The sequence below is a fragment of the Ambystoma mexicanum genome, chromosome 7p (assembly GCF_040938575.1).
Source record: "Ambystoma mexicanum isolate Mex_15411 chromosome 7p, UKY_AmexF1_1, whole genome shotgun sequence".
In the NCBI taxonomy this organism is placed as follows: Eukaryota; Metazoa; Chordata; class Amphibia; order Caudata; family Ambystomatidae; genus Ambystoma; species Ambystoma mexicanum.
In genome coordinates this window covers 459,904,865-459,930,335 of record NC_090939.1, presented here as the reverse complement: position 1 = coordinate 459,930,335, position 25,471 = coordinate 459,904,865, and the positions used below count along the sequence as shown (strand labels likewise).

At 44.2% G+C, this 25,471-nt stretch overlaps 1 protein-coding gene across 2 annotated transcripts in view; it reads right to left on the bottom strand.

The window, feature by feature from the left end:
• The window catches only part of BLZF1 (basic leucine zipper nuclear factor 1), a 343,666-nt gene that overhangs the window by 281,468 nt on the left and 36,727 nt on the right, over positions 1-25,471 (bottom strand). For both annotated transcript variants that reach the window (XM_069636476.1, XM_069636477.1), the window contains one exon: positions 4,226-4,311. In XM_069636476.1, the coding sequence (XP_069492577.1) occupies positions 4,226-4,253 (28 nt within the window). In that variant the 5' untranslated portion in view covers positions 4,254-4,311. The remainder of the gene's footprint in view (positions 1-4,225; positions 4,312-25,471) is intronic.

Here is a 25,471-nt window from a genome sequence, read left to right as displayed (position 1 = left end):
GTAGCAGGAGGGTTGCTGGATTTGGAAACATCGAAAGAAAAACTTCCAAACTTATTTCATGGGGTCGGGGAAAATTAAGAATAATACAATACATCTACATATTGACAAGTCGATTCAACCTGTTCCCCAACACCCAAGGCACATAGAATTTCATTTACAAGCAAGAGTGTCACAAGAGTTGAAACAACTGAGATAATGATATCATTGAGAGAGTTGAAAATGGCCCAACACCTTGGGTGCCTGCATTGGTGGTGGTACCTAAAGCAGACGGGCGTCTTAGTCTGTGTGTAGACATGAGGATTCCTATCACGGCCATAATGAGGGAAAGGCAACCGGGACCAAATATTGAAGACATGATAATACGTCTAAATCAAGCCAGCAGGTTCACCAAACTAGATCTAAATCAGGGATATCATCAACTGGTGATTGATCCAGAGTCTCAACCTATAACTACTTTTAGCACGCATGAAGAGCTGTTCAGATATAAGCGACTCAGCTTCGGAATTTCGTCTGCTGCAGAAATATTTCAGGAAGTTATAAGGAAGGTTATAGCACCAGTACAGAATGTGTTTAACTATAGTGATGATATTCTGGTTTATGGCGCGAATCAATGCCTACATGATGAGGCTCTGGAACAAGTATTTAAGTTATTGCAAGAAAATGGTCCGACTTTAAATGGACAGAAATGTGACATAAATAAAAAGAGTTTAAAGTTCTTCGGACATATATTTTCGGAGAATGGAATAAGGGCAGATCCTGGAAAGGTGAAGAGTATTCGGGATCTTGAAGCTCCAAAGGATATGGCAGGATTAAGATCTTTCTTAGGAATGGCTGGATATTGTGCGCGGTACCTACCGAACTATGTGACTCTTACTGATTCGCTGAGACAGCTTCTGAAGAAAGATTTTGCCTTTGTGTGGAATGAGGATTGTGAGAGAAGTTTCAAGAAAATTAAAGAGGAATTGGTCAGTAATAGGCGGTTGGCATATTTTGATCCAGATTTGGAGACTGAAATAATTGTGGATGCTAGTCCAGTGGGTCTAGGTGCAATTTTGGCACAGATAGATCCAAGAGAGGGACATGAAGGTGAACGACACATTGTCGCATATGCTAGTAGAGCATCAAGCGACAGTGAACAAGGATACTCACAAGCTGAAAGGGAAAGCTTAGCGGCTGTCTCGGCGTATGAGAGGTTTAATCACTTTGTGATTTGGAAACCTTTCGTTCTTGTCACGGATCATCAAGTTCTTCTTTCATTATTTGGAAATCCCAGAATTAAGATGCCTCCCAGGATTCAAAGGAAGGGCATACAGCTACAGGAATACGATTATAGGATCATTCACAAACCTGGGAAAGAAGCAAATCTGGCAGATTATTTGTCGAGACATCCAGCAGGTGTAGCAGAAACTGAGATGCAAAGAAATGCAGAAGAATATATATCGTATGTATTTCTTCATGCTTTGCCACCAGCAATCTGTAAATAAATATTCAGAGAGAAGAGTCAAGCTGATCCGATGATTCAAATGGCAGTCAGACTCACTAAAACAGGGAAATGGCATTGTCTTAACTTGGAAGACGGATTGGAAGAAGGAGACATGAAAGATCTTCAGAAGTTGACGAAAATGAGCAGTGAGTTATCGGCAACAAGGCAAGAAGTGCTTCTTAGGGGAAACAGACTGGTAGCCCCCAAAAAGCTTAAGAAAGATCCTAGTAATGCTAGTACATGATGGCCATAGAGGGGTTGTCAACACCAAAAAGATCCTGAGGAATCAAGTGTGGTTTCCGTGTATGGATGTAATTGTGGAAGATATCTTACAAAATTGCTTTGCATGTCAAGTGGCAACGTCCAATGTCCACGCAACACTTCTTCAGATGGTGCCAATTCCTACTGGTCCATGGAATCGCGTGGCTGTTGACTTCTTTGGGCCCCTAGCTGAAGGAGGATACTTACTGGTGGCTATAGACGAGTATTCACGGTTTCCTTTAGTGAAGCATGTATTGTCTACTGCATTTCGTCATGTGGCAGTGGTACTTGATGAGCTGTTCATTGAGTGGGGAGGTCCTAAAGTGCTGAAAACAGATAATGGGCCGCCGTTTCAAGGTCATGAATTTAGCAAGTTTGCTTTACATATGGGTTTTAAGCATCAGAAAATAACGCCATTATGGCCTCAAGTCAATGGTATGGTCGAAAGATTCATGAGTACTTTAAAAAGTACTCATCAAAAAGCAATTGTGGATAATATATCAATGCCACAGGCTATGTCTCAGATGCTAAGAAGTTATCGCAATACTCCGCATGAGATGACTGGACATTCTCCTTCAGAGCTGATGATAAAGTATAAGCCCCGTACAAGACTTCCACGCGTGGATGATTACACGGCTGCTGAGGACAATGACATTAGAGAGTGAGACAAGGTGAAGAGGATAAAGATTAAAGAGTGGACGGATCGTAAAAGGAAAGCTGGAGAAAGTAATCTTCAAGTGGGAGATTCTGTGTTAGTTCGACAGAAACAGAGGAGAAAGTTGGATTCTAAATATTGGCCAATACTGCTGAAGATTAAGGATGTTAAAGGGTCCATGGTCACAGCTGAAGGACGTGATTGTGAGATAAGCAGAAATGTATCCTTTTTCAAAAGATGGTTTCAGAATGGTTCCGAAGGGGAGGATTGGGTGGTTCAAATGATTCAAATGACACTGACACTGATTTAACTTTATTGGATGAAGATGACTTTGGAGTATCTAATCATATTCCTGTCCAGGTTGGGACTAGTGGTCAAAAGGGATGGGGTGGGTCTTGCAATTTTGGAGTCTGGGGGGTTTGCAGGTGGTGGCATGAGTCCAGATGGTGGCATAAGTCCAGACTCATCAGAGGTAGGATTGCAATGTCGGCCCCATAAAGCAGTTTGCAAGCCTACTCGTCTAATTGAGCAAATGTAACGTTTAATGTGTTTAAATATGAATTTAGATGGTAAGTAAGGGGGGGTTGTTGTGTGGTAGAGGTAGCATAATCTCAGGGTAGATGGAATATAGAATAGAGAGGCAGTGGATAATTCTAGAATATGAGAAATGTAAGGCAATTGAATCTGTGGAATAAAGGCGATAACATGTTATAAACGGGTGTCCTCAATATTATTCTCATATTGAAACAGAACAGCTGGGATGAGGGAGGGTGATTCAATATTACTGGTACCTGATCTTAATGTTTTACGTTGTCATCTGGGCTCCTGTAGTGGGAGGTATCATGTCAATGTAATAAATTTATATTGCTTCAAGTTTCTATAGAACATAAGCATCCACACACACATGCCATCCATTCTTACACACCTCACTACCACGAAGCAGTGCTACACAGCCAGTCGAGAAATGTATGCACACATGTCCCCTGCCACTTTTCCAGTTTGACATGAATACTTGCTGATGGTATCCGTATCGATTTTTTCTAAATTTGATGATCCATGTTCAAAATTGGGAAATTCCATGAACAAAGTTTAAGAACTTTAAGTTTAAGAACTTCTGAGCATCTGAAACTTAATTGCAACTAAAATTCGCTTGATGAAATTAATCTGCTAAATCCTGCTGCCTTTCAACAAATAATCCAAATAGGAAACTAGGCAGCAAAGGTAGAGAAAGGGGCCATTTCCATACAACAGTCGAGAAATGGTTTGAGAAACCAGCATGGTATCTCAGTCTTGACATTGTGTCCCCCTAGCACAGGAACCTCAGTGTTTTTATAGGCTTATTCACAATCAATCTCATACAGAAAAAACACAATACATTTAGTCAGTTACATTAAAAATGAACAGCCTTAAGTTATATTAGTGGCATTGCTGTACAACACCACTTGGGACATGTACAATTCCTCACGCTCTACCCACATTATACATACCTCTGCCTATGGCAGATATTTCCACAACCTGTAACAGTGCGTGAATCAGCAACAAGAGCCCATGTAATTCTGTATTAGGTTTTTAGGCAATATAACTCACCTTGACTCTTACCTGATGGTCCTGAGTCAACAACTAGGAGTACCTACTACCTGCACTCATGGCAGAGCCTGACTTACCAGACATGCACTACCACACCCCCCACAACCTTTTCACCCCACCTAATTATATTCTAGCTGTGGCTTATGCACGTCCACGACTCTGGGCAGAAATAAAATACTGCCGGTTTTGCCACATTAGAAACGCAAACTGAAACCTCTTAGCGTGAATGATTCACTTACTTTTTGTATTTTCTTGAACGGTTGTCATTTTTATTGCCTGTAGCACCTCTTCCCCCCCCAAGTAGTGACAGTCGGCACGCGTCCCCCTGTAAGACAAAAGCAATGCTGTTGAGTCAAAAACCACCACATGAGCATCCTACTGTAGAAAGGACAGTTTTTTTTGCCGAGAAGGGAGGAATAAGAAAAACAGAATTCCTTCCATGCATGTATGAGAGGACTGAAAATAAATATAAGACGATAGGTAAAACACTTGATTACAGTATCTCTTTCAAAATGTGGACGGGTGGGTATATTGTTCACTACACATAAGCTGTTAAAAGCAATAATAACCTTAAAAGCTCAATTTATGATGCCATTTTAGATGCATCGACAGAACATTAAAGAAAGTATTTAAAGGGCATGGTACTTTTCAGATACTACATGTGCCATTACGAGTAAACGTAAAACAAGGGCCTGGAAGTAGCCTTAACATTGTTCAAATTAGTATTCAAATTCAACTATTGCTTGATTTGTTTGAATTGGGATTTCAACAGCAGTGCTAATTTTCGAAGGTTACTCACTGTAGGGAATCTTACTCAGTCCTAGACATCTCCTTACAAGTGGGTGAGTTTTCTAGCGTCAGAGGGAGCAGAAAGGTGTCTTTTGTGCCATACAAAAAACAAGCATTGGCAAGCCATTAGTTTTGAGGCTTTACATGTGTATATTGGCCCCATAAAGAAACAGACCAGAACAAGAACATGCAAACTGAAGAGCCAGACCAGCGTGTGACTCATCATCATCATCATCATCAGTTTATTTCGGAAACACGTTCCATAAAAAAGTCACATTCAAAAATAGTTGGGGGCGTGGCTAAGCAAAGCAAATACAGCCGCCTTGAGCTCCTGCTGCCCGGAGCCTCCCCTCAGAGATATGGGCAAGGGGAAAGACTGTTGACCTGTCCGGGAACCCTGAAATCCACCCAGACTGCAGGAAACCTCCCCATATTCATTTGTGAGGCTCCCCTAATAGCTCCTCAGACGTGCGGCCAAGATGGCAGCAATCACAACGCCCGCAGTACTAGTGGAGTGGATGTGAAGCGGCGGGGGCTGCCTCAACTCTTCCCCCACCCGAGAAGTGCAGTGGCGAGTTGCGAATTGACCCCCGGGGTGTAGGGCCGAGAGACCCAATCCTGACCCCCGTGAGGGACGGCTGTTCAAAGCGCAGTGGCGGTTTATGGTTTCAACCTCCGTGGCGGACCCCCGCAAGTGAGCTTGGCAGGGTGTGGGGAGCCTGGAGAGCGCGCGCACACATCGTCTGGCCCATGGTGGGGCTCCGACACGGGTGGCACGCGGAACCTGCCCAGTGTGAAGGGCCGACCCCAGAGAATGGCCCAGCCTGCTGGGACTGAGAGACCGCAAGATCGTCTGCCTGGAGCTGGGTGCCCTGAATGCCATCTGAGGAGCACCCAGTAGGGTTTCAACGCTCAGTCTCCTCCCCGGTATGAGCAGCAGTGCTGCAACGGAGCAAAGGAAGGGGGAAGAGGCCTTGAGGTAGGAAGGAGTTGGAGGGGGCCGCAGTGAATAGTGTATGGTGCGCAGGCTTCATGCAGATCCTCATGACAGGGGCAAGTATGTCCAGAGTGTTGGAGATGGAGAGTTGAAGGTTAGTAAGGGCAGCGTCGGAGTGAGAGTCAGTGGCAGGATCTGGAGGGGGAGGGGGAAGGGGAATTAATGTGGCGGCAAAAGCAGCAGCTGACACTTGCTTCATAGGCTGAATGGCAGAGAAGTAGAATGGCAGTGCAGGCGGGGGCTTATCCAGGGGACATAGGAGGTCCAGGTGAGAGGACAGAAGAGCATGATCAGACCAGTAGAGAGGAGTAATAAGAGGGTTGGTAATGGGAATGTCTGCAGGGATGAGAACATCCAAGGTGTGTCCGGCTGAGTGCGTGGGACCTGAGGGAAGAATGGAGAGGGCAAGAGTCAGTGGGGTTGTGGAAGAGTCCAGAGGCAGCAGAGGAGTCAAGGTGAATATTGAAGTCTCTGAGGAGGAGCAGCTTGGAGGTGGAGAGAAGGAGAGGTCAGTCCACTCTGAGTGGAAGAGGGAGACTGGGCCAGGGTCAGCGAGAGATGCGAGAAACCTGAAGGTATTCTCCCGAGTAGACCTTGAGAATCCCTTATTCAGGTGGCCAGGGAAGGGCTGGCACTCTCAAATCCCAGCCATGGGGGTGGACAAGGGAGGATCACCTCAGTAGGGGAGCCCGGGGTCATGCTCGGGGGGAATGTCCCAGTTGAGACTCTGTATTACACAGTGGGGGAGAGAGAGCGAGAGAGAGCGAGAGAGAGCGAGAGAGAGCGAGAGAGAGCGAGAGAGAGCGAGACATGGTCTCAGGCTTTTGTAGGCTGGATTACCTACCTTCCACCCAAGGAATCCCCTTTATGCAATGACCCCCTCCATATTTGATACATCACCTAGAAGCCCAAACCCTGCTGCATTCAGAAACCACATCCCCCAGAATTCCGGTTTTCCTGTTGTCTACCCAAAAACTCCCAATCATTCTTATCCTCGTACCTCTGGTTATTACTTCCCGAATTCCCAATCTGGACCTATAAACCACTACCATTCCCACAATACCCCTTATTCATCTCGCCAACCCTATCCTTTTCAACTCAGACCTGCAAAGCCACCGAAAGGGAAATTATAAGACCGGGAGTTACAGCTGCCGTGAGGAGCAGCAGATATCAATGGTACATGGGGGCCTCCCGCAATAACGCAGGCGGGGGGGGGGGGGACATGCTAGCTACCATGGCACTATCCTTGACTGCAGAGATCAGAGAAGCCAACTGGTTCAGCACAGCCGGTGAGTCGGAGGATGCTGAAAGCAGACCAAACTATGTTGATCCCAAGGGATGCAAGTAGCAACATTTTTGAACGCAAGGAATTTGAAAGAACTTGTGTACACGTTTGAACTTTAAGGAAAGGCCAATTGAGGTCCCGGTGCAGAGGGGTCCGGCGCCACGTGGGCGCTCTTTCGAAAGACTGACCGGGACAAGTTTTTTTTTTACTGCAAGAACCAGAAGGCCCTAGGAAAGGGTGGCGTAAGGCATCAGAGTGGTCCTACAAGGGTCACGTCAAATCCCTGTTACAATCGAAAGTCTCTGACCCATTGCCAAAGGAAAGCTAGGGGAAGGGTACCCCGCTTTCCAATAAGATTGGGATCTGTGGAATAAAGGAAAGTGTGAACCCGACAGATGGATGCCGAAAGCAAGCTGGGAGAAGGGAACCAACGCTCTAATGAAATGGAGTAAAACATGAACTGTGATGAAAACACCTGAATTGTGTTCAAGAAGGCCGTAGTGAACCTGATGGTGGGAGGCCGATTTTTGCAAAGATGATTCGAACCCGACAGAGGGAGATTCTAGGGGCGAAAGCCAATCACCCAAGTTGCAAGACCACCAAGAAAACTTTTGTTGCTTGTTTGTGTATCAAGAGTAATACACCTGTAAACATTGTGTCGACAACAATGAACCCGGTCGAGGGTTGTCCGCAGTGGAAAGTCGTTTAAAAAGACATTTTGAATATTACAAGCAATATTTGAAAGGACGTAGTGAACCAGACAGAGGGAGACCCAAGTGGCAAGAGGGATCTGAGCCCGGCGCAGGGAGATCCAAGTGGCGAAGAGCAATCGCCCAAGGCACAGGAGTATAGAAGGAGCTTTTGTTTGTTAGTTACTTTGAATAAGTAGCCTGTAAGGCAAGAGACTTTTGCAGGAAAGAGACTTAGCCTCTGAAGGTTTTGATATCGTTGAACTGGGAATATGCACCTCGTGCCGACTAGGCCAAGGAGCGTACTATGCTCGAAATTCCTGCCTTATCCTGTGCTTCAAACGTGGGGAATGGCGATCCAGCCATACCATCCAGACTATAATTTTGCGAACACTTCTTTCTTTTCTGGTGAACATTATCCCACACTCTTTTTGTAATACGGATTGGCGATAGTTTTTTTTTTCTCTTTTTTTTTTTAACTATAGGCCCTTTTTATTTGACAAGACGCCACTAGGACTGCCTTATCACGTGATGGTCCTAGCTTGCGCCCATCATAGATTTAGGTTTAGATTAGAAGTTTATCTCTCCCTCCTAAAGTTCAATAAACACCTTCAAACTGTGATCACTTGTGTCCGTCATTACTGTTGCCACCATGAGTTCCTTACAGAGGATAGGAGAGACAACAAGCCTGTAGATGAGGCATTCAAAGGAAGACTAGGACTGGGTGAGTACGGTAGTAGCAGGGACCCATTCGGGGAAGATCAGGGACAGTCCACCTCTGGAACGGTTAGGCCTGGGTTTAGAGAGGATCTTGTAGCCCTCTGGGAGGAGTGTGTAAAAAACCGTGACTGAGCTTGCCGTGAACCACGTCTCGGTGAGAGATGACATCTAGGTCTTCCAGGAATGTTTGACAGCAGAGCGAGAGTTGAGGGTAGCTAAGTGAAGCTGGTTGCCACTTCTGAAGGTCTTCCGAGGAGGGTTACAGGAATGTGGTACACCCATCAGTGGTGGCAAAAGGAGGAGTGACAGGGGAAGTGAGGAAGTTGGAAGACGGCGTTCAAGAAGGAAGAGGTTCTGCGCCTGATCCATTACAAGTTTGTCCATCAGGTATATTATTCTCCAGCACCGCTGCACAGATTTGATCCTGAAAGGCTACCGCTCTGTAACAGACGTACTCTAGATACTGCAGACTTTTTCCACATTGCCTGGGCTTGCCCCAGAGTGAGACTCTTCTGGATTGAGGTTGAGGTGGCAACAGTGGTCATGCTGGGGGACTCGTGGCAATTCTCCCCAGAATTTTGGCTAGTCCCCGCTATTTTTACTATGGCATTACACAAAATAGATTGAAACTAGAGGTACAATATTTCTATTTATTTACCGATCCGGCCGTATGGATGCACGTAAGCATGCAGAGACTTCTAGGCTGCAAACCAAGCAACATATCTTACACGTTTAAACTGAAATCGAGCGCGCTCAGTTTACAAGCATAAATAGGTAAGTGCTCATCAAACCTTGTATCCTATATGAATTTGTTTTTACATCTACCATGCGATATGGCATTAGACAAGTTTAACCCAACCAAAGTCACCAACTCTGTGTATCCTCAGACTTGGACACTGATGTGCATTTGCGAGCTGTGACCTCTGGCCTGCAAGTTAGATTTGAAAGCCAGACAGGAATCTCAATCCGAACACGAGCTATAAACTCTGTTTATGTCTTGATCTGGGCTCTTAGAAGCAAGGGGTTGTGCTTTGACTTTTACTCTACATGTCTAGCAGTAAAATCCATAGTGCCTAGCACCAAAGCTCAGACAAGTTCAGTAAGGCAAGCGCAATCCTCAAACTTAGTTTCATATTTCATCTATCCCCAGACCAGGTTGAATAAATCATTTGGAGCCTATGCAATAGAAGTTCAGATGATTTGTTTCTCAAGTGAACGCTGGCATTAAATATAGCAGCAGACAACACCCATCAAACTTCATATCTGCAAACTTGCAGGTAAGCCACAGGTTCTTTGGCTCAGTTGTAGTAACAATCATGCACAGGACATGAACAACTAAATGTCACATTATTAAACAAGACCCATAACATGCACGAAAAAGAGGCTCCCCACTCAGAACTTGGTGTGGCAGATCACAAGGGTATATCACCAAAAGAATGATATGTTTTGGCATATTACAGGTGTTCTACAATAAGGTGTTCTATATCAGTCACAGCAACATGGTTTCTCACCAAGTATATATTTACCCAGCATGCTCCATGCAAACTCAAAATTATATGCTCATAAATGCATGCAACAATGACTCAATGGTTTTCTAATTTTGTGTTTCCTCTCTCTCTTCCCATCCCCCCCCCCACTTTTACACTTTTTCCCTGTGCGTACTATATGGGAACACCTGTACAGGTTGTTTTAGTGTTCTTGGGCAATATAGAAGCTTGCAATATCTCAGCCCTGCTGACGGCCATAGGTGGTTGAAACACGTGTCGGCAGTTATATGTGTTATAAGTTAACACATTTCAATTCATGTTGTGTAAAAAAAATAAAAACTTTTTTTTTTTGGATCATTCCAATTCATGTATCAAATGTAAGATGTTCGGGTAAACACTGGTTGTTATTTCAGGAACTAGCGCATGCATTGTTACAAGACAAAGTAGTCTTTCAAAACCTGCAGAGGGTTTTTCTGCATTTTTGTTAGTCTTTGCTCTGACTTGAAAACAAGCCATTCACATATTAGAAACGGATTTATTTTTCAAAATAAATACAACCACACAGGCAAAAAAAAATATTTGAGCATCTCTTGAAATGAGTTCCTTTTCTCCAACATTCAAACAGTAACCCTGTTGTTGAGCGTGGCAAGCAGAGGATAATTATTGTTTTGTTTATTTTTACCCAACAGGTGGCCTAGGGAAGTCACCAGATCTTCTGCTACTGCAGCACATCATTATTCCTTTTAACCTCTCTCATTCCAAAAGACACAAGTGCATGCACACTCCAGTTTAGGTTCCCTAACCTTCCAGTTAGGCCTGGATTAGATACTAGGAGATCCTCCTTGAAAAATGTTCTTCGACTTCGAAAGAGATAGGATGGGATGGGTAATAGAATAGCAGTTAGAGAAGATGGGGGAGATTGAAAGCAACAAGGAGGGAGACAGAGTCCAGAGAGGAGAGGGGAGGTAGAGGGATCAACAGTAGGCATGACGCCGAACTACAACACACAGCAAGCAACAATCTAGAATCAATAGTCTAGGCTAAAGGGAGAGGTGTAGGTTTGTGTGTATAGTAGAAGCAAGACACCTAGCAAGAATTCTGCTCAGAAGGAAAGAATCCTAGGTAGAGGGGAAAAAAGGCCTCATTTTCAAACAAAACAGCAATGCAAATACAAACATTCTTTTTTCGTTTTTTTTTTTTTTTTTTAGAAAGAGGGGAAAAGCCCCAGAAGCTGACTATGACAAATCACCTAGCGCCAGAATGGATAACATACAACTACAAGGTGCAGCAGACTGCAGGATTAACTAATAGGAGTAATATGAGAGGAGGGACAGTTATGTAGGGAGTAGTAATGGTTGTTGCTCCTGCTCGCACCTACCTTACCTTGTAACTCGCAACTGGTAGACGGCTGCGCTGCATGCTCCCACAGCGAATAGCAGCAACCACCACCTGGAGCTGCTTCTGTGGAGCTGCCCTTTGCCTCGGGCCATTTGCAGCAAGGGCTGCAATGGGCAGGGGGCTGACCCGAGTGCAATAGTTTAATAGGGCCTAGTGCCCAATCAGGGTTGGGGGCGGGCAGAGGGCGGGAACAGGAGGAGGCTCAAGGAGGGGTTGGGGGGGCCCATTGTAGAAGTCATTCGTCTCTCTCAAACGTTTTGTCTTTATTGCTCCGCTGGGCCAACTTTTCCCTGTCACGGTCATGAAGTCAGGGGCACAGGCATGCAGGGGGTCGCATGCACAGTAGACCTTGGTGGACACTGTCCTGGCGCCAGGCACATGAACAACAGTAAACAAGAACATCCCTTTAACACCAAAAAGCTTTTATTATGGACATAGCACTTCAGATGCATTAACCTTGAACATTCCATCCATTAAGCAGCCCCAAGTGTATTCTTGGGTGCGGCTGCTAATGGATTGCCTTCACTCTCTAGGAGTGGCAGGGTGTGGCTGGTAAGCCGGCCCTAATGGGCGTGCCCACGATCTCAGGTATAAGACGCTTCATGTTATTCTGTACTTGCAAGCAGCGTAACGCTCATCGTCGCCTGAGGTCAGACTTACCTTTGAAGATCCTGCTCCCTGGACATCCTGCTTCCTGCCAGCATACTTACCAACTGGGGGAAGCTGTTCTTACATGTACATCTCTTCGGCGAACCAAGTATTCATCATTACCCTTTCCGGAACGCCGTAATCTTCATCTTGGCACCGCAGCACGACACGCTCCATCGTCGACAGCAGTGCCTGCACGGAAAAACAGAAGACAAGGTTAGACATTGAAAAAACAGTCAGTTTAAGGTTGCGCTTCGCCATGCTTCGCGCTTTTCCTTAAACCATCACTTACCTGCTGTTGAACATTGTGGTAGCATCCATCTTCCATCCGGCCGCGTCTCACAGCTGCATTGAGGCTGCATTTCCATCTAAGGGAAGAAAACAGAAGAGAGACATAAATAGGAGCAACATATAAAGGCATTAAACAGAACGAACAGCATCACAAGAGCTCAAGAAAGACTTACCAATCATAAGGAGAAGCATAGTTGCAGCTTAACTGGACTAATCCTCATCAGGGATCAGTGAAGGAACTAGATCCCATTCGATGCCCCCCCCTGCCAGAAGTAGCAGGACGGAGAGCTGATCTTCCATAATTCACAGGTGAGCTTTATGGGCCGGCGTATGCTCACAGAAACCGTACTTTGGGGTGAAGGGTTCGAGAGGTACAACAATCACAGATTGGCGCCCTCACACCCTGTTCTCTCCACGCAGGAGCAGTATCACCACGTACCACCGCTCACAGCTTTTCTACTGAGGGAGAGGCCTGAAGGGGGCGATTCAAGTTCAGGGAGGGCTGCAACCACGCCCCAACGCCTCCGCAGAGACCAGGTGAGCGTAACAGTCCCAGTACCTGGATTACTTGGGTTCCTATTTTTTGTCCCAATACTTTTCAGAACCTTAAAATACTCTGCATTACAACAGTACATAGGTCTACTGTCTACAAAGAGGTTAGCAGAAGGAGAGGCTTGAGTATGTGGGGGTGTGATGTTCTCATCTTGCTTACCCCTGGGGGGGGGGTCCCTCCCATATTATACCACCCCCGGGGGACTATCAGGTAGCAGCCTCCCTCCCTGGTCTCATGGGAAACATACCCCTCCGGTAGAAGTGGCGACATGGCACACTGCGGCAAAGTTAGTGCCCCGGGGCAGAGTATTGTGAAAGGTTTCATAGAATTTGCCTATAAAAAGGTAGATATACGACTCAATTAAAACAGGGGGCAAGAGGATAGGCTTCATGGAAGCACATGGCTTAGTGTATCTAAGCCAGGTTGGAGGTAAAAATGTGATGAATAGCTTGACTTCAATTTTTTCCAGTCGTGTGGACTACATTTTTGTGGCATGCTGCAAAATGCATCCGCAGAGTGAGCTCTGTAAGAATACACAGAATTAAGGGACCACAAAATTCTTAAACTGGATATTGTTAAGTTGAATGTTGATACTCTTATCTGGAAGAGGATTATGAAATAAACACAGGGCAAAAGACGTGGGCTCCCTAAATCAAAGACTACTCATGGATACAGTGACCTTGGAGCTGGTTACTACTTCTGATATTGAGAAAATGATTGAGCATTTAATTATGCTTGTGACTATAGAAGTGCCCATTACAGGAGTAATTAAAATAGGGCTGTATACACTGGGAAGGTTTTTGATGCCATCACTGTGAGCAAGAAAACGAGATGTTGTGTAGTATTCGAGCCTTGAAAAATATAGAAAGGAACGGAAAATGGACGTCCACCTGGAGTAAGAACTTGATCACTAATATTAAACACAAGATATAAAAATTGGGTGCGTAGGCACAGAAATTCCACAATGGCTGCCAATTGGCAGATCTATAACCTGCTCAGATCAAACGATAAGAAGTGGTTTTGGCAGTTTGTAAAAGATTTTTAAATCCTACTAAAAGTAAAGAGATTAACTATTACGGAGCCGGAGTGGGGGGCTTGCATCAAAGAACTGTATGGTAAATCCGAAGGGCTTGGTGGAATGGTCTGGGCTAACCTTGTGTGTGTGCCTAAAACAGCATGCTGGCTACCTCCAGACTGTTTTGTGATCTGTTGGACAGATTGTGACAGTAGGCTGAACATAAAAAGGATTCCCTTGTTGCAGCAGTCAGGCTTCAGTAGGGGTATGGGTACCCATCAGCTTTGCCAATATCTAATTCGTAATTCTTTGTATCAGAAAACTAACAATATTTATATTGCATTTGTAGATTGCACAAAAGCATTCGAGTGTGTGCACTGTAGTCGGTTATGGAGGAAATTATATGTGAGGGGTATCGATTCAGGGCTCTTCAATTAATAATGCAGTTTTACATAGACACTTCAGTGGCAGTTAGGCACAATCAGGCAAGTCAGATTTCTGAGTACGTCAGTTCAATTAATGGACTAAAGCAGGGCTGTGTTCTCATGCCATGCTATACAAATTATACATAGCCGACATGAACAGTGTTATTAAGAGGAGCATCCTCCTAAGAATGGTTCCTGGTGCATCTCATGGCTTATGTATGTGGATGATATGGTGATTCTAGATAAAACACCCCTTGGGCTACCCAGTCTTTCTTCTCTACATGCTTATTCTAAAGAGAAAGAATTTGAGATGAAATAGAGTCAAAACTAAAATTATGCTCGTCGGTAGAAACCAGCTGCATTGTAATTTTAAGTGGAAGCTGAGGTGGAGACAATATAGGTGGTGGAGAGGTAAGTGTATTTAGGTGCTCTATTGAGCTCATCATGCTCTGCAGTCTCATTGAAAAAGCATATCACCCCAAAAGAATGAGTACCTTTGGGGTGGTTAAGAATTTTGTTTCAGACAAAGTGTTTTTTTTTTCCTCAAGAAGGTATCTTACAGGTTTATAAAACGAGCACTATCCCAGGTATATTATATGCGTTAGAGATGTAAACCGGGAATGAGCTGCGATGGTTGAGAATATTGGAGGGGATTCTTTGGAGGCATTCTTTTGTTACCTGTAGAGGCTATAGACACAGAGCTGGGGTCGGAATCTCTTGCCACATTAATCAAAGTAAAGAGGAGTTTATGTATTTTTAAGATGACAGATGTCATGGATATGCAACTCGGGTGGTATTATGGAAAGCTGGCAAAAGCACCCTGTTGACAAGCAGGTAATAAAAGGCTTTGGTTACCTCTTGTAGTGTGTTCCATTCCATTATTGGTTGTATCATGGACACAGCCGAAAATATTATGGTGGCAAATACATCCCTAATCAAGAAGGCTTACGAGTGGGATAGAGCAGGTCATTGATTATTTAGCTGGGGAAAAACCCATGAAGATATACACTAAGCAATGCTTTCCGTATTTTGTACCATTTACTTATTTGTTGACTTTTAAAGGATCGGAGATTAAAGTATTTTGGTATGAAATTGAGGTTTAGCCTACTGCCTTAATTTATAGTGTTGCGTGCTAGAATGAAAATTCCTGAGGTTAAACATACATTTAGAATTTGTGGGCTTGAATTAGAATCTTGTAGACGACATCTTTCTCAATGTGTCAAACAGGGGGATGTTTATAGCAAGAGTCTTTTGTACAGAAGTGTGAAGGTATAAAGGCAAATCAATTTTGGTCTAGTGTTTTAAGTGTTTTCGAGGGCACTCTTACAGGCAATAGACGGTATGGATGTGGAAATCTTGCTTTCTGGGAGTGGGTGTGAGCTGAATTGTCTATGATGTGCACTCTGTATGATTGTAATGCATATTGATTGTTATTTTAGTTCTTGTGGAAATTAGTAAATGTAGTTTATACATCTTTTTTTTGGAGTGTTCGGAGGGGAAAGCTTTTGAACTAAACCAATACACTTTTCCTTTTTTTATTAAAAGGAGAACAGATAACATGTCCTGCGTGGATTCTGACCCTCCCAGTCACAAGGGCCCTCTGGTCGCAACAGAACTGGCATCAATCAGGAGCCTTTCAGGGTGCCTGCAGAATTTACAATGCACTGTAGTGGTGATGGGGCTGAATAAAAAAAAATCTGTGTTGTAGCTCCAATCAGCTGGAACACCCCACACCGCCTGCCAGCTCAACTCTGCTCAAAGGGGGCCTTTTCAGTGTGAGGACCACATCTGCCACATCCGACTATTATTAAATGGGTTGTTAGCTTCAAAATACTTACATTTTGAAATGGTAGCTGAGGAACAAAGCCTACAGCTTCCTATGGAGTACTCGCAAAGACGTTTTATGACAAATCGGAGTGCAAAACATATCACTATTATAGTAATAAAATTTCATTTATAGATAGTTCAGGTATATAAATGCAGACTAAATTCAGACTTCATTTATGTTGGATGCACAAATATAAAAATTGTATGTGCTACCATCCTCATTAGTGGAACAAATATTGGATGAAACCAAATCTCACCGTAAGTGCCTACAATATTCCTAGACTATATTGTCTAAAACACAGCTGCATTAAGAGAGTCTGGCTAGAAGCTCTAAAATCCATACTTTATTGCATGACTGTAAGAATCCAACTACATGCAAGAAAAGGTAGAAAAGGCAATTTGGGGAGAGGGAGAATTTTCTGTGACTACGTGTCAGATTAAGAAGCTGAAATAAAAGACAGACGTACACTCAGACTAAAATGGATAGAGATACAAAGATACAGATTGGGAGGCAAAGAGGCTAGGCTGCTCAGGGACCGAGATAGAGACTGAGAATGAAAAAGACATATACACTCAAAGAGGAGGCAGTGGAGGCGGTGCTTGCCACAGCCCACAATCCATCTACAAGGAGAGGGACACAGGCATACTAGTGAATGCCCTTCAATCAACTTCCAATTGGAAACTCTCCTTTGTGGAGGACTCTAAAAGGGGCAGGGATCTTTACTGGGTATTGAGTGTTCATGTCTGCAGAGCAGGTCAGTGTGTATGGCCTGGTTTGATGTTTTAACAAATGTTTTATTGTGAGTACATGCCCAGACACATGCTGGGCGAAAATGCGTGGTGAGCCAGCAGCTTACAAGTAACATATAGCATTGTGGACACTTAACTTCCGATTCACAAAACATGGCACAATCTAGTACTTTAATTTGCCACTTGAACAGTCTTTTTCACACCCCCATTCCTTCTCTCCTTTCTTGCCGTATTGTTTTGGCCAAAGGATGGCTCCAATGTTCCACCACATATACCACAACCAAAAATGCTGGGAAGCACATAACCAGAGTAGCCCAAACATGGCTCTGTTTTCTCCACACTGGCTCAGCTTCCTTTTTAAGGAGTTCCTCGTTTGTTCTTCTGTACCAGGGAATGTACACATAAACTAAAGCATGGGGATAGTGGATTGATTGATTATTTATATAGCGCCTATACACAATGTGTTTCAAAGCACTTCAAGGAGGGAGGGGACATTAGAAAATACAGTTACATTCAGTTAAAGTCCTTGGAACAATACAGAATGTAAAAAATAACAATCGTAATAGGCCTGTCGACATTTCTGATAGTGCAAGTGCATAGAACAAGTAAGGCAAGAGGTAATGGAAAAGAAGGAGAACAAAGCAAGCAGTAACATCACTATGTCTGACGACAATTGATGTAGTGCAGGAGGTAAACAAGAGGAGGGGTGGGAGGGGGCGCGGTGGGATATGAGTGGGGAGAAGGAGATGAACAAGGCACGCTACTGAGCAAATTTGTCAGTGTCAAATTTAAAAAGCAGGGGTGGGGGAGGAGGGAGTAGAACAAGGGGGGGAAGGAGGGGAGACAGACAAGCTGCTATAAAAGTCAAGGGAACAGATGATAGGAGTAAGTGCTAGGAGTGGGAAGGCTGAGAGGAGGGAGAAGTAAGTAGGATGGGGAGTAGGAAGATAGTAGAAGAGGAGGGAAAGGGGTAGAAGGCAGGTAAGGGGCTAGGGGGGTTACACAGACACTCACGGGGGGCATGGGGGCACACAGGAGAAGGAGAGCCGCTGGTTTAAAATGCAGGAACCAATACTTAGAGGGTGCCAAGTTAGTCAGTAAGCGCTCTATAAATAAACCAACATTAAATCTGCAGCAGCACCTAGGATACCTCTCAATGTGGTAGAAGATTTCAACAAATATAAGACCAATAGAAAGAGGTAGTTCTCAAAACTTCACAAGGGTTCAGTCAAAAATATTTTTTCAGCATAGACAGAACAAACCGTGCATTAAATCTACAAACCACCACCACAGCATTGTGCTTAGAGAAGGCACAACATGATGCCTGCCCTTATGGTTATGACCTCATCCATAATTACATCATCAGCTCAAAGCAATGGGTTTTAGACAGCTGTAACAGACTGCAGAATGTGCATGAGGGGCATGTTGTATAGCGTATAATGGTGTATACAAATTGACATTAGAACAACGCATTAGAATTAACATGGGCCACGTTGAATGAGCAAAGTTTTGTAATCGCAATGTACAACATAACATGGGTGATATGGAAAACAAAACAGACCTCAGCGAAGGAAGTGGTGTCCTGTAGGACAGAGTGAAAATGATAAATTCTTAACTCCTGCATATACTGAGTTGAAAGGTTAAGGCACCAGTCTCCAACCTTTAAGACATATATTGTTGCCTGCTAGACAAAAGAGGGATGTGACCTATAAGCTGCTTCCTGAGCAGGGTGAAAGGCTACAGTCGGCATGTTCAGTTTCAACAGAATTTTTTATCAGACATTGGGTTTTGACAGTATAAGTGAAAACATTTCTAACTGCCTTTTTAGCTAGAGTGCGAAAGGTAAAGTTACAGAGAGAGATCCAATGCAGAGGAAGTCTCCTAAAGAACTGAGCGGAAGAGCTGAAATTATAAACTTCCCAGACTACATACAGTGATACATGAACATTTGAAGTTACAAATATCTTAACTCTGATGCAGAGGGGAACATGTGACCTAATGACCTCCAAGAACGGACATTTAGCTGTTCCACTGGCCACAATCTTTGTTAGCTAATATATAAGGCCAGGCCAAAAGATAGACAGAGACAGGCACAGCATGCTTGTTCAGCTGTCGTGAGCCGCATTTGAGGTCTGGAGGGCTCAGGAGTGGAAGAGAGATGGCAGTAGACTGGAACTCATAGGAGAGGAAACCATTTATCGTGCAGCTGTTTTTTTCTTTCCAACGCGAGTACAATGGCTCTTGTTTAGATTGGTTGCGGAGTACAGGAGAAATGGGTTTCCATGCATTTAAACTAGAATGACTTTTTTATTGTTCTTACTCAACATGTTCTCTGCCAATATGATAGTTTCACTGTGAGGATTGATGGTTTGTTATGTTACCTTTGCTATTCTTGCTGCTTGCTTCATAAACGTACATGCTTTTAGGAAATAAAGGGTTACATTAAAATGCATTGCGTATAGCCCAGTGTCATTTTCATTTGTGCAATGACTCGGTTATCTCCAAAAGCTTTTTTCAAACTCAATAAAATAGTCCGGCTGGTGTTTAATCATAACGGCACAGTAAACTAGGCCCCAAGATGCATAGCGCTAGCATCGTGCTTGGTTTGCCTTAGGCATGAATGACTAGGAGCCATTAATCACATCTCCTTTATAAAGGAAATCAAGACAAAGCTTTCAGTTTTGAAAATCCATCCAACCTGCCTGTGCCCCAACAACATGTGTTGATGCCATCAAGGGGACTGAGCTCTCAAACTAAATAGTACTCAGACAGGCCTTAGAACTCCAATGGACTTGACAAAAAAGAAATGGTGCGTTTTGTTTATGTGGAGAATTGAGGGGCAAGTAACTTTAAGCCTTGCTAGTAGCTTGCAACTGGAAATGCTCACCCCTGCTCAGCGGTACAACAAAGGCTTTGAAATCCTGTTTTCTGATTTAGGCCCACTAACAGAGCGAAAAGTCTGGTCTCCGACACAAAAAGCCCTTTACTTTATGGTAAACAGTTCTGCTGTCCTAAATCTGTGAAGTATGCTTTCTGTGGTATTATACTTAGATTAGATATTGCCTTCAGGTAGGTTCTTTTGCCTAAACTCGTGCCCAGTCTTAATTCAGGCTTTCTTAATTTGGGTTTATCTTGATTCCTTTTCAACTATTCCTTGTCATGGATTTGCTTTCTTAGGTTGTTTCCCTTTATCTCGTTCACTTGTGAATCTTACGTCCTGTCTCTCATTACATGTTTCTATGTTAGGCTTTCTCCAGTCTTGAACTGTGAAGGCATGGGGTCTCTCTTTCCCTTCCTCCCAGGAGACTTGTTTGCAGTCGGTTTGTTCCTGAGCAAGGATGGTTAGATCCTTTTTTATAGGTTGTTCACATCAAGTGTTAGCTGGTCTTTCTAGTGTCAACTCACCCTCAGGACCGGGACTGGGACGGGTTTCTCGCTTCACATAATACTGGTCTTCCTTGAAAGGGTTATTCATGATCTGTCTTTTTCGGTTTTCACCATCCCAATTATACAATATTAGGTTTAGTATCTCACCCTTAAAACTGGGACTAGTTTCTTCATACAGATAATGATTCCCCCCCCAGGTACCTTCCTGTATACAGGTGAAAGTTGCAGAGCTCTGCTCTCACTCTGTCAGTCTAGAAATCTAATTCGATGCCCGCAAACGTATTTTGGTGGCCGTGGGCCAACCGTCTCATGCACGATATGATATAATATAGGTTTTCGAGTGTTCTAATGAACAGCCATTTTGATGTAACAAGAATCGCCATTTTGTTTTCTAACCATTGCTCATTGCTTTCTGTTCCTATTGCTTCGCAGTATATTTTCCGCTTACACTGCTCGACTGTGGAACATTGCTGTCTGTATATGAAAAGGACAAGGCCACAGGGCCGAGAGGATAACAAGAGTTTCGTTGAAACACAAACGTAGGCAGCGCCAGGAAGAATGCCCGGCTCCCTCCTTAATGTAGCTTTGAAGCAGAGCCGCAGGGCATTTAATCATTTCACAGCTGCCAGCCAGTCTCGTTATATGGTAGAATATGTTAGAATAATACCGCTAAAGGCTTGAATTATGCTTTTCTAACGGCCCCCCTTTGCTGAGCCCACTAAGAGCATGTCGGCTCCCAGGACGCGAATAGCACCTGATAGATAGCAAGGTCCGGAATGCAACCCCCTCTGCATGTAGCTCGCTTCCAAGAACAGAAGCGCCATGTTCTATTCAATAATCGAAAGATGCCTACGCACTCACAAATTGCAAATTGTTACTAGAATAGATGTTTGAAGGTGTCATAGTGGCCGGAGATGTCCATTGTCACACCAAGTTCAAAGAAACCCAATGAAGAGGGGGTGTTAACCATGACATAGCTGATTAGTTACATATGTACAAAATGCATATCAAACAATGTACGTAATTCGCTCTCTTGCGTCCCTCGAGGTCTAGAGCTACACGTCGCGGGGCGTTGAGACAGAGTTGGCCAACTGAGACTTTTGCTTTGCAATAAAACCCTAGCTTTGGGAATACAACCTCGTGTCTGGCGTCTCTATCGTGTGTGGTGACTCTCCTTGTTTCCATAGACGTCAGGGTCCCCTAGGGGCCCCTTTCAAGATGGCGCCCGAATAGGGACCCCTCCCCCACTTGTTCCTTCGCGTAACGTTGTAATTGAGAAAGGGGGAGAAAGGCAGAGGACGGGACGATCGAGCCGGGATCAAGAGATGTTCGGGGCGCCCTGTAAAAGTGACGAGACTCCTTTGCAGATCTGCACACATCTGATCCCTGATCAACGTGCCTGGCTAGAGAACAAGGAGGCGAGGGTCCCGAAACGAGGCGGAAGCCAAGAAACGCAGACACAACGTCCTTTGGTGCGTCAGTATACAGACGACTTGATATATCAGGGGAGTCATTCCGCGATTCATAGCAACCTGATATTGATTGAGAGTTGACTTTGCAAAATCAAACGCCCTAGGTAAGGTTGATTAACCAAGGGGCAGGTTGAAACATGCCTGGGGTATTGTCCACCTTAGCAGGGTATTTCCGCTGTGGTAGACAATCTTTGGAAGATGGCCAAATTGTACCACCTGGGGGAATGCCGGCGTATGAGATGTATGTGAAGTATGGAGTGGGTGCGATAATATTCTGTGAGACTTGGCATAGGCAAACCAGAAAGCAACAAGACCACCAGTGGCCGATTAATGGTAGTTTTGAGATGGCGGGGATAGATAACTTGGAAAGGGTGTTGATAAGAAAGAAAGCGCGTCCTGCGGCATTTGAAACTATTAAAGACTGGAGAAAGGAAGCAATGCTCCGATTTAAAAGCAGAGCAAAGCATGGGCGCAGGCACAAATCGAAAGGTGAGGTAGCGGAAGAAAAAGAAGAGGAGGAGTGGACTGAGAGTCTAAGAAGGGCAGGCAGGCGTGACCAGTTAAATATAGAAAAGATATACCCACAACGAGAATTACACATGACAGATGAATTGATAGAAAATATATTTACTCATACAAAACAAGGCCCAAGATCAGAAGAAAGACCAGATACGTTAGTAACTATTGCCCAGACCCTGCCCGTAGCTCAAGCCCTCCCACAGCCACAGACCACGCACGTAACACTTCCTACTAGCCAACCAGGCCCACAACAGACACTCGCTGTTCCCATTGTCCCATCCGCACCTCCCGCCTTAGACAGACTCGGTACCGTCCGTTCCTCCCGGGGTTGAAGTTGAAACCACGGGGGCAGGAGGCGGGACTGACCAACCGCAGTGCACAAGGGTAACCCGCAGCGCAATCAGCAAGGAGAGGAAGGTGGAATTGCAGCAACAGGCAGAGATGTATATAGACGGGAATGATGGGACAGCAACATTGGCTTCGATATAGGACTTTCGTAGAAGCAACGAAAGACAGGTAGTGTTGGAATGCATGGGTGAATATTTGGTGGAAAGATGGAAACAGCTAATTGGGAAATTACCACCGCAGCGATTGTTAGATCTGAATGCATTAGCACGCTGTAGGGGGAGGGATGAAGAAGTAAAAGAACATGTGTATAGACTTTGAGTTAAAGGATGAATTAGATAATGACTATGCCGAAATGTTTACTGCACCCGGATATAGGAGTAAAGATGGTTTATAGTGATAATACCGAATTCCAAAATCTCGAAAAAAAACCCTTTTATTTTACTTACCCGACCCCAAAAACACATAAATAAATAAATAAATAATTCGCTGGTTTTTTTTTTCGAGATTTTTGACATTCGGTATTATGTTTTCGGCCTTTTGACTGACCACCAGTAAAGATATTGGGAGAAATAGAAAGAAAACTGTAGAGCCATATATACAGCAACGACATTCGATGTCATCAGTACAAAGGGACGACAAGTTAAAAGTATGTATGCGAGAAGCGTCTAGATGGATGTCAGATCCTAGTATTCCCACAATGGAGATACACGAGATATTTGATGAATATTCCATGCCTATGAAAAGAAAAGCGCTACAATCGATGGTTGAACACTTATTAGATAAAGATATAAAAAAACGATAAGGCCAGCCCGCCTGAAATAATGGCAGTATATAGGAGAGCATTAGAACGAGGAACAGGAGAAACAGCCCTATCATTGGATCTGGGAAGATTGTTGCATCTAAGAGAAGGGGGAGGGACGGTAAGTGGGGCATTCCCTATGAGAGAGGTCCCACCTACCTTTGTGCCCAAAGTGGAGGTTCACGCAGCGGGCAATGTAGCAGCGCAGGTAACACCAGCCCATTACACCGCCCAATACGTGCATGTCCCCTTTTCCAGACAAGAGGTGAACAACATAAAGCAGACGATTCCGGATATAAGAAAGAATCTGCAGGGTTTTACAAGGAAGTAGAGTCCTGCCTACAGTCATCCGTGCTTACCATAGGTGATATAGACCTAATATTCCCGGTGATCCTGCCAGCAGATATATGGAAACAAATAAGGAAGGTAGATGACACAACTGCCTTTGGCGCCACATGGGCGGATTTGATGAGAGGATAGGAATAAAGCGGTTGGAGGAACACCAGGACCGAACCTGGTGGCATTACCAGCACGTATAGTACAGAAGTTAAAAACCATTGTTCCAGAGAAAAACCAATGGGACAAACTGACTGCATGTGTACAAGGCAAAGATGAGTTGGCTACAGATTATTTTAATAGATTTGAAGAAATATTCACAGACTTCGGCGGGCAGGATGTGGGTTCAGAAGCAGGGAAGAGGTTATTTGTTGACAAATATGTGAGGGGGTTAAGACTTCCAATTCAGGATCTAATAATGACATCAGAGAGTGCATGGCAAGCAAAAACGTTGGGCGAAGTACTGCATTTGGCCCAATATTATGAGCGCAGAGTGACTGCAGGAAAAGAAAAAGAAGAGAGGGATAGGGTAAATCTAAAGACACGGGTATTAATGCAGCAAGTAGTAGGACATAATAGAGGGCGAGGGAACGTACAAGTGAGGAGTAGTTCGAATATGTATGGGGGAACAGTGGGGCCGAATCAGCGTGCATATTGTAAAGAGGAAGGACATTGGCGAGCGCAATGCCCGCATTTACAGAACAGAAATGGGTCTGGTCAAAGGCGACAGCATAGAGGACACCCAGGAGCGAATGGACCAAATAGGAAAAGTATGCAGCAGCATCATAAAAATGGAGGTAATCAAAACCAAGGCCAAAACCAAAATGCCCCAAACCAGAGTTTGGGACAGCAAAATCAACAATATGGAAATCAGAGTGGGGGAAATAGAGGGAAGAGTGGAAATGTTTTCGATTCACAGCCAAACACGTATTACAGTAATAGTAATGATTACACATCGTACAATGTGTTATTTCCCCAATAGGACAGCCCAGGACAGGAGTCGGAACCCGCGTCTATTCCCGTGAATCAGAGAGGACCCTACGTAGAAATGAGAGTCGGGAATGAGGAACACCGCTTTCTTGTAGATACAGGAGCACAGAAGTGTTCAATAGACCATCACTTGGTTCCAAATACACCACATATACCACTGTCAGGGCAAAAGAATATTTCTGTAGGGTTCGCAGGTACACCAGTCATAAACTCAGTGTCCAAACCAGTCCCAGTTACCATAGGACCATTCACTGAACATTGTCCTTTCCTTCCAACAGAAAACTGTGGAGAAAATTTGATGGGATTGAATTTGTTGAAAAAACTAGGTTCTGTTATATATTGCACGGCAGACGGAGTGTTTCTAACGATATGGCCACACGATGCCCCTGTGTCAGAATTCATGTCCGAAGCGTTACCAGGGGAACTAAGTAAAGTACCAACCTGTATATGGGCAATGCATGACAACGATGTGGGATGTTTAAAGATAGAGCCAGTAAAGATTATTTTAAAAGAAGGTGTTACCCTACCGCGAATACCCCAATACAAAATTTCAGTTGAAGGTGAGAAAGGATTGAAGAGTATTGTTACCGATTTTGGTGAAATTAGGGGTAATAGACGAAATCACAGGCAGTACATGTAACAGCCCGATCCTTCGGGTTTATAAAAAAGGAGGTAATGAGGTACCATACCGTTTCATAATTGATCTACGCGCATTAAACAAGGTAGTACATCCGCAATTTCCTTTAGTGCCAGACGTCAC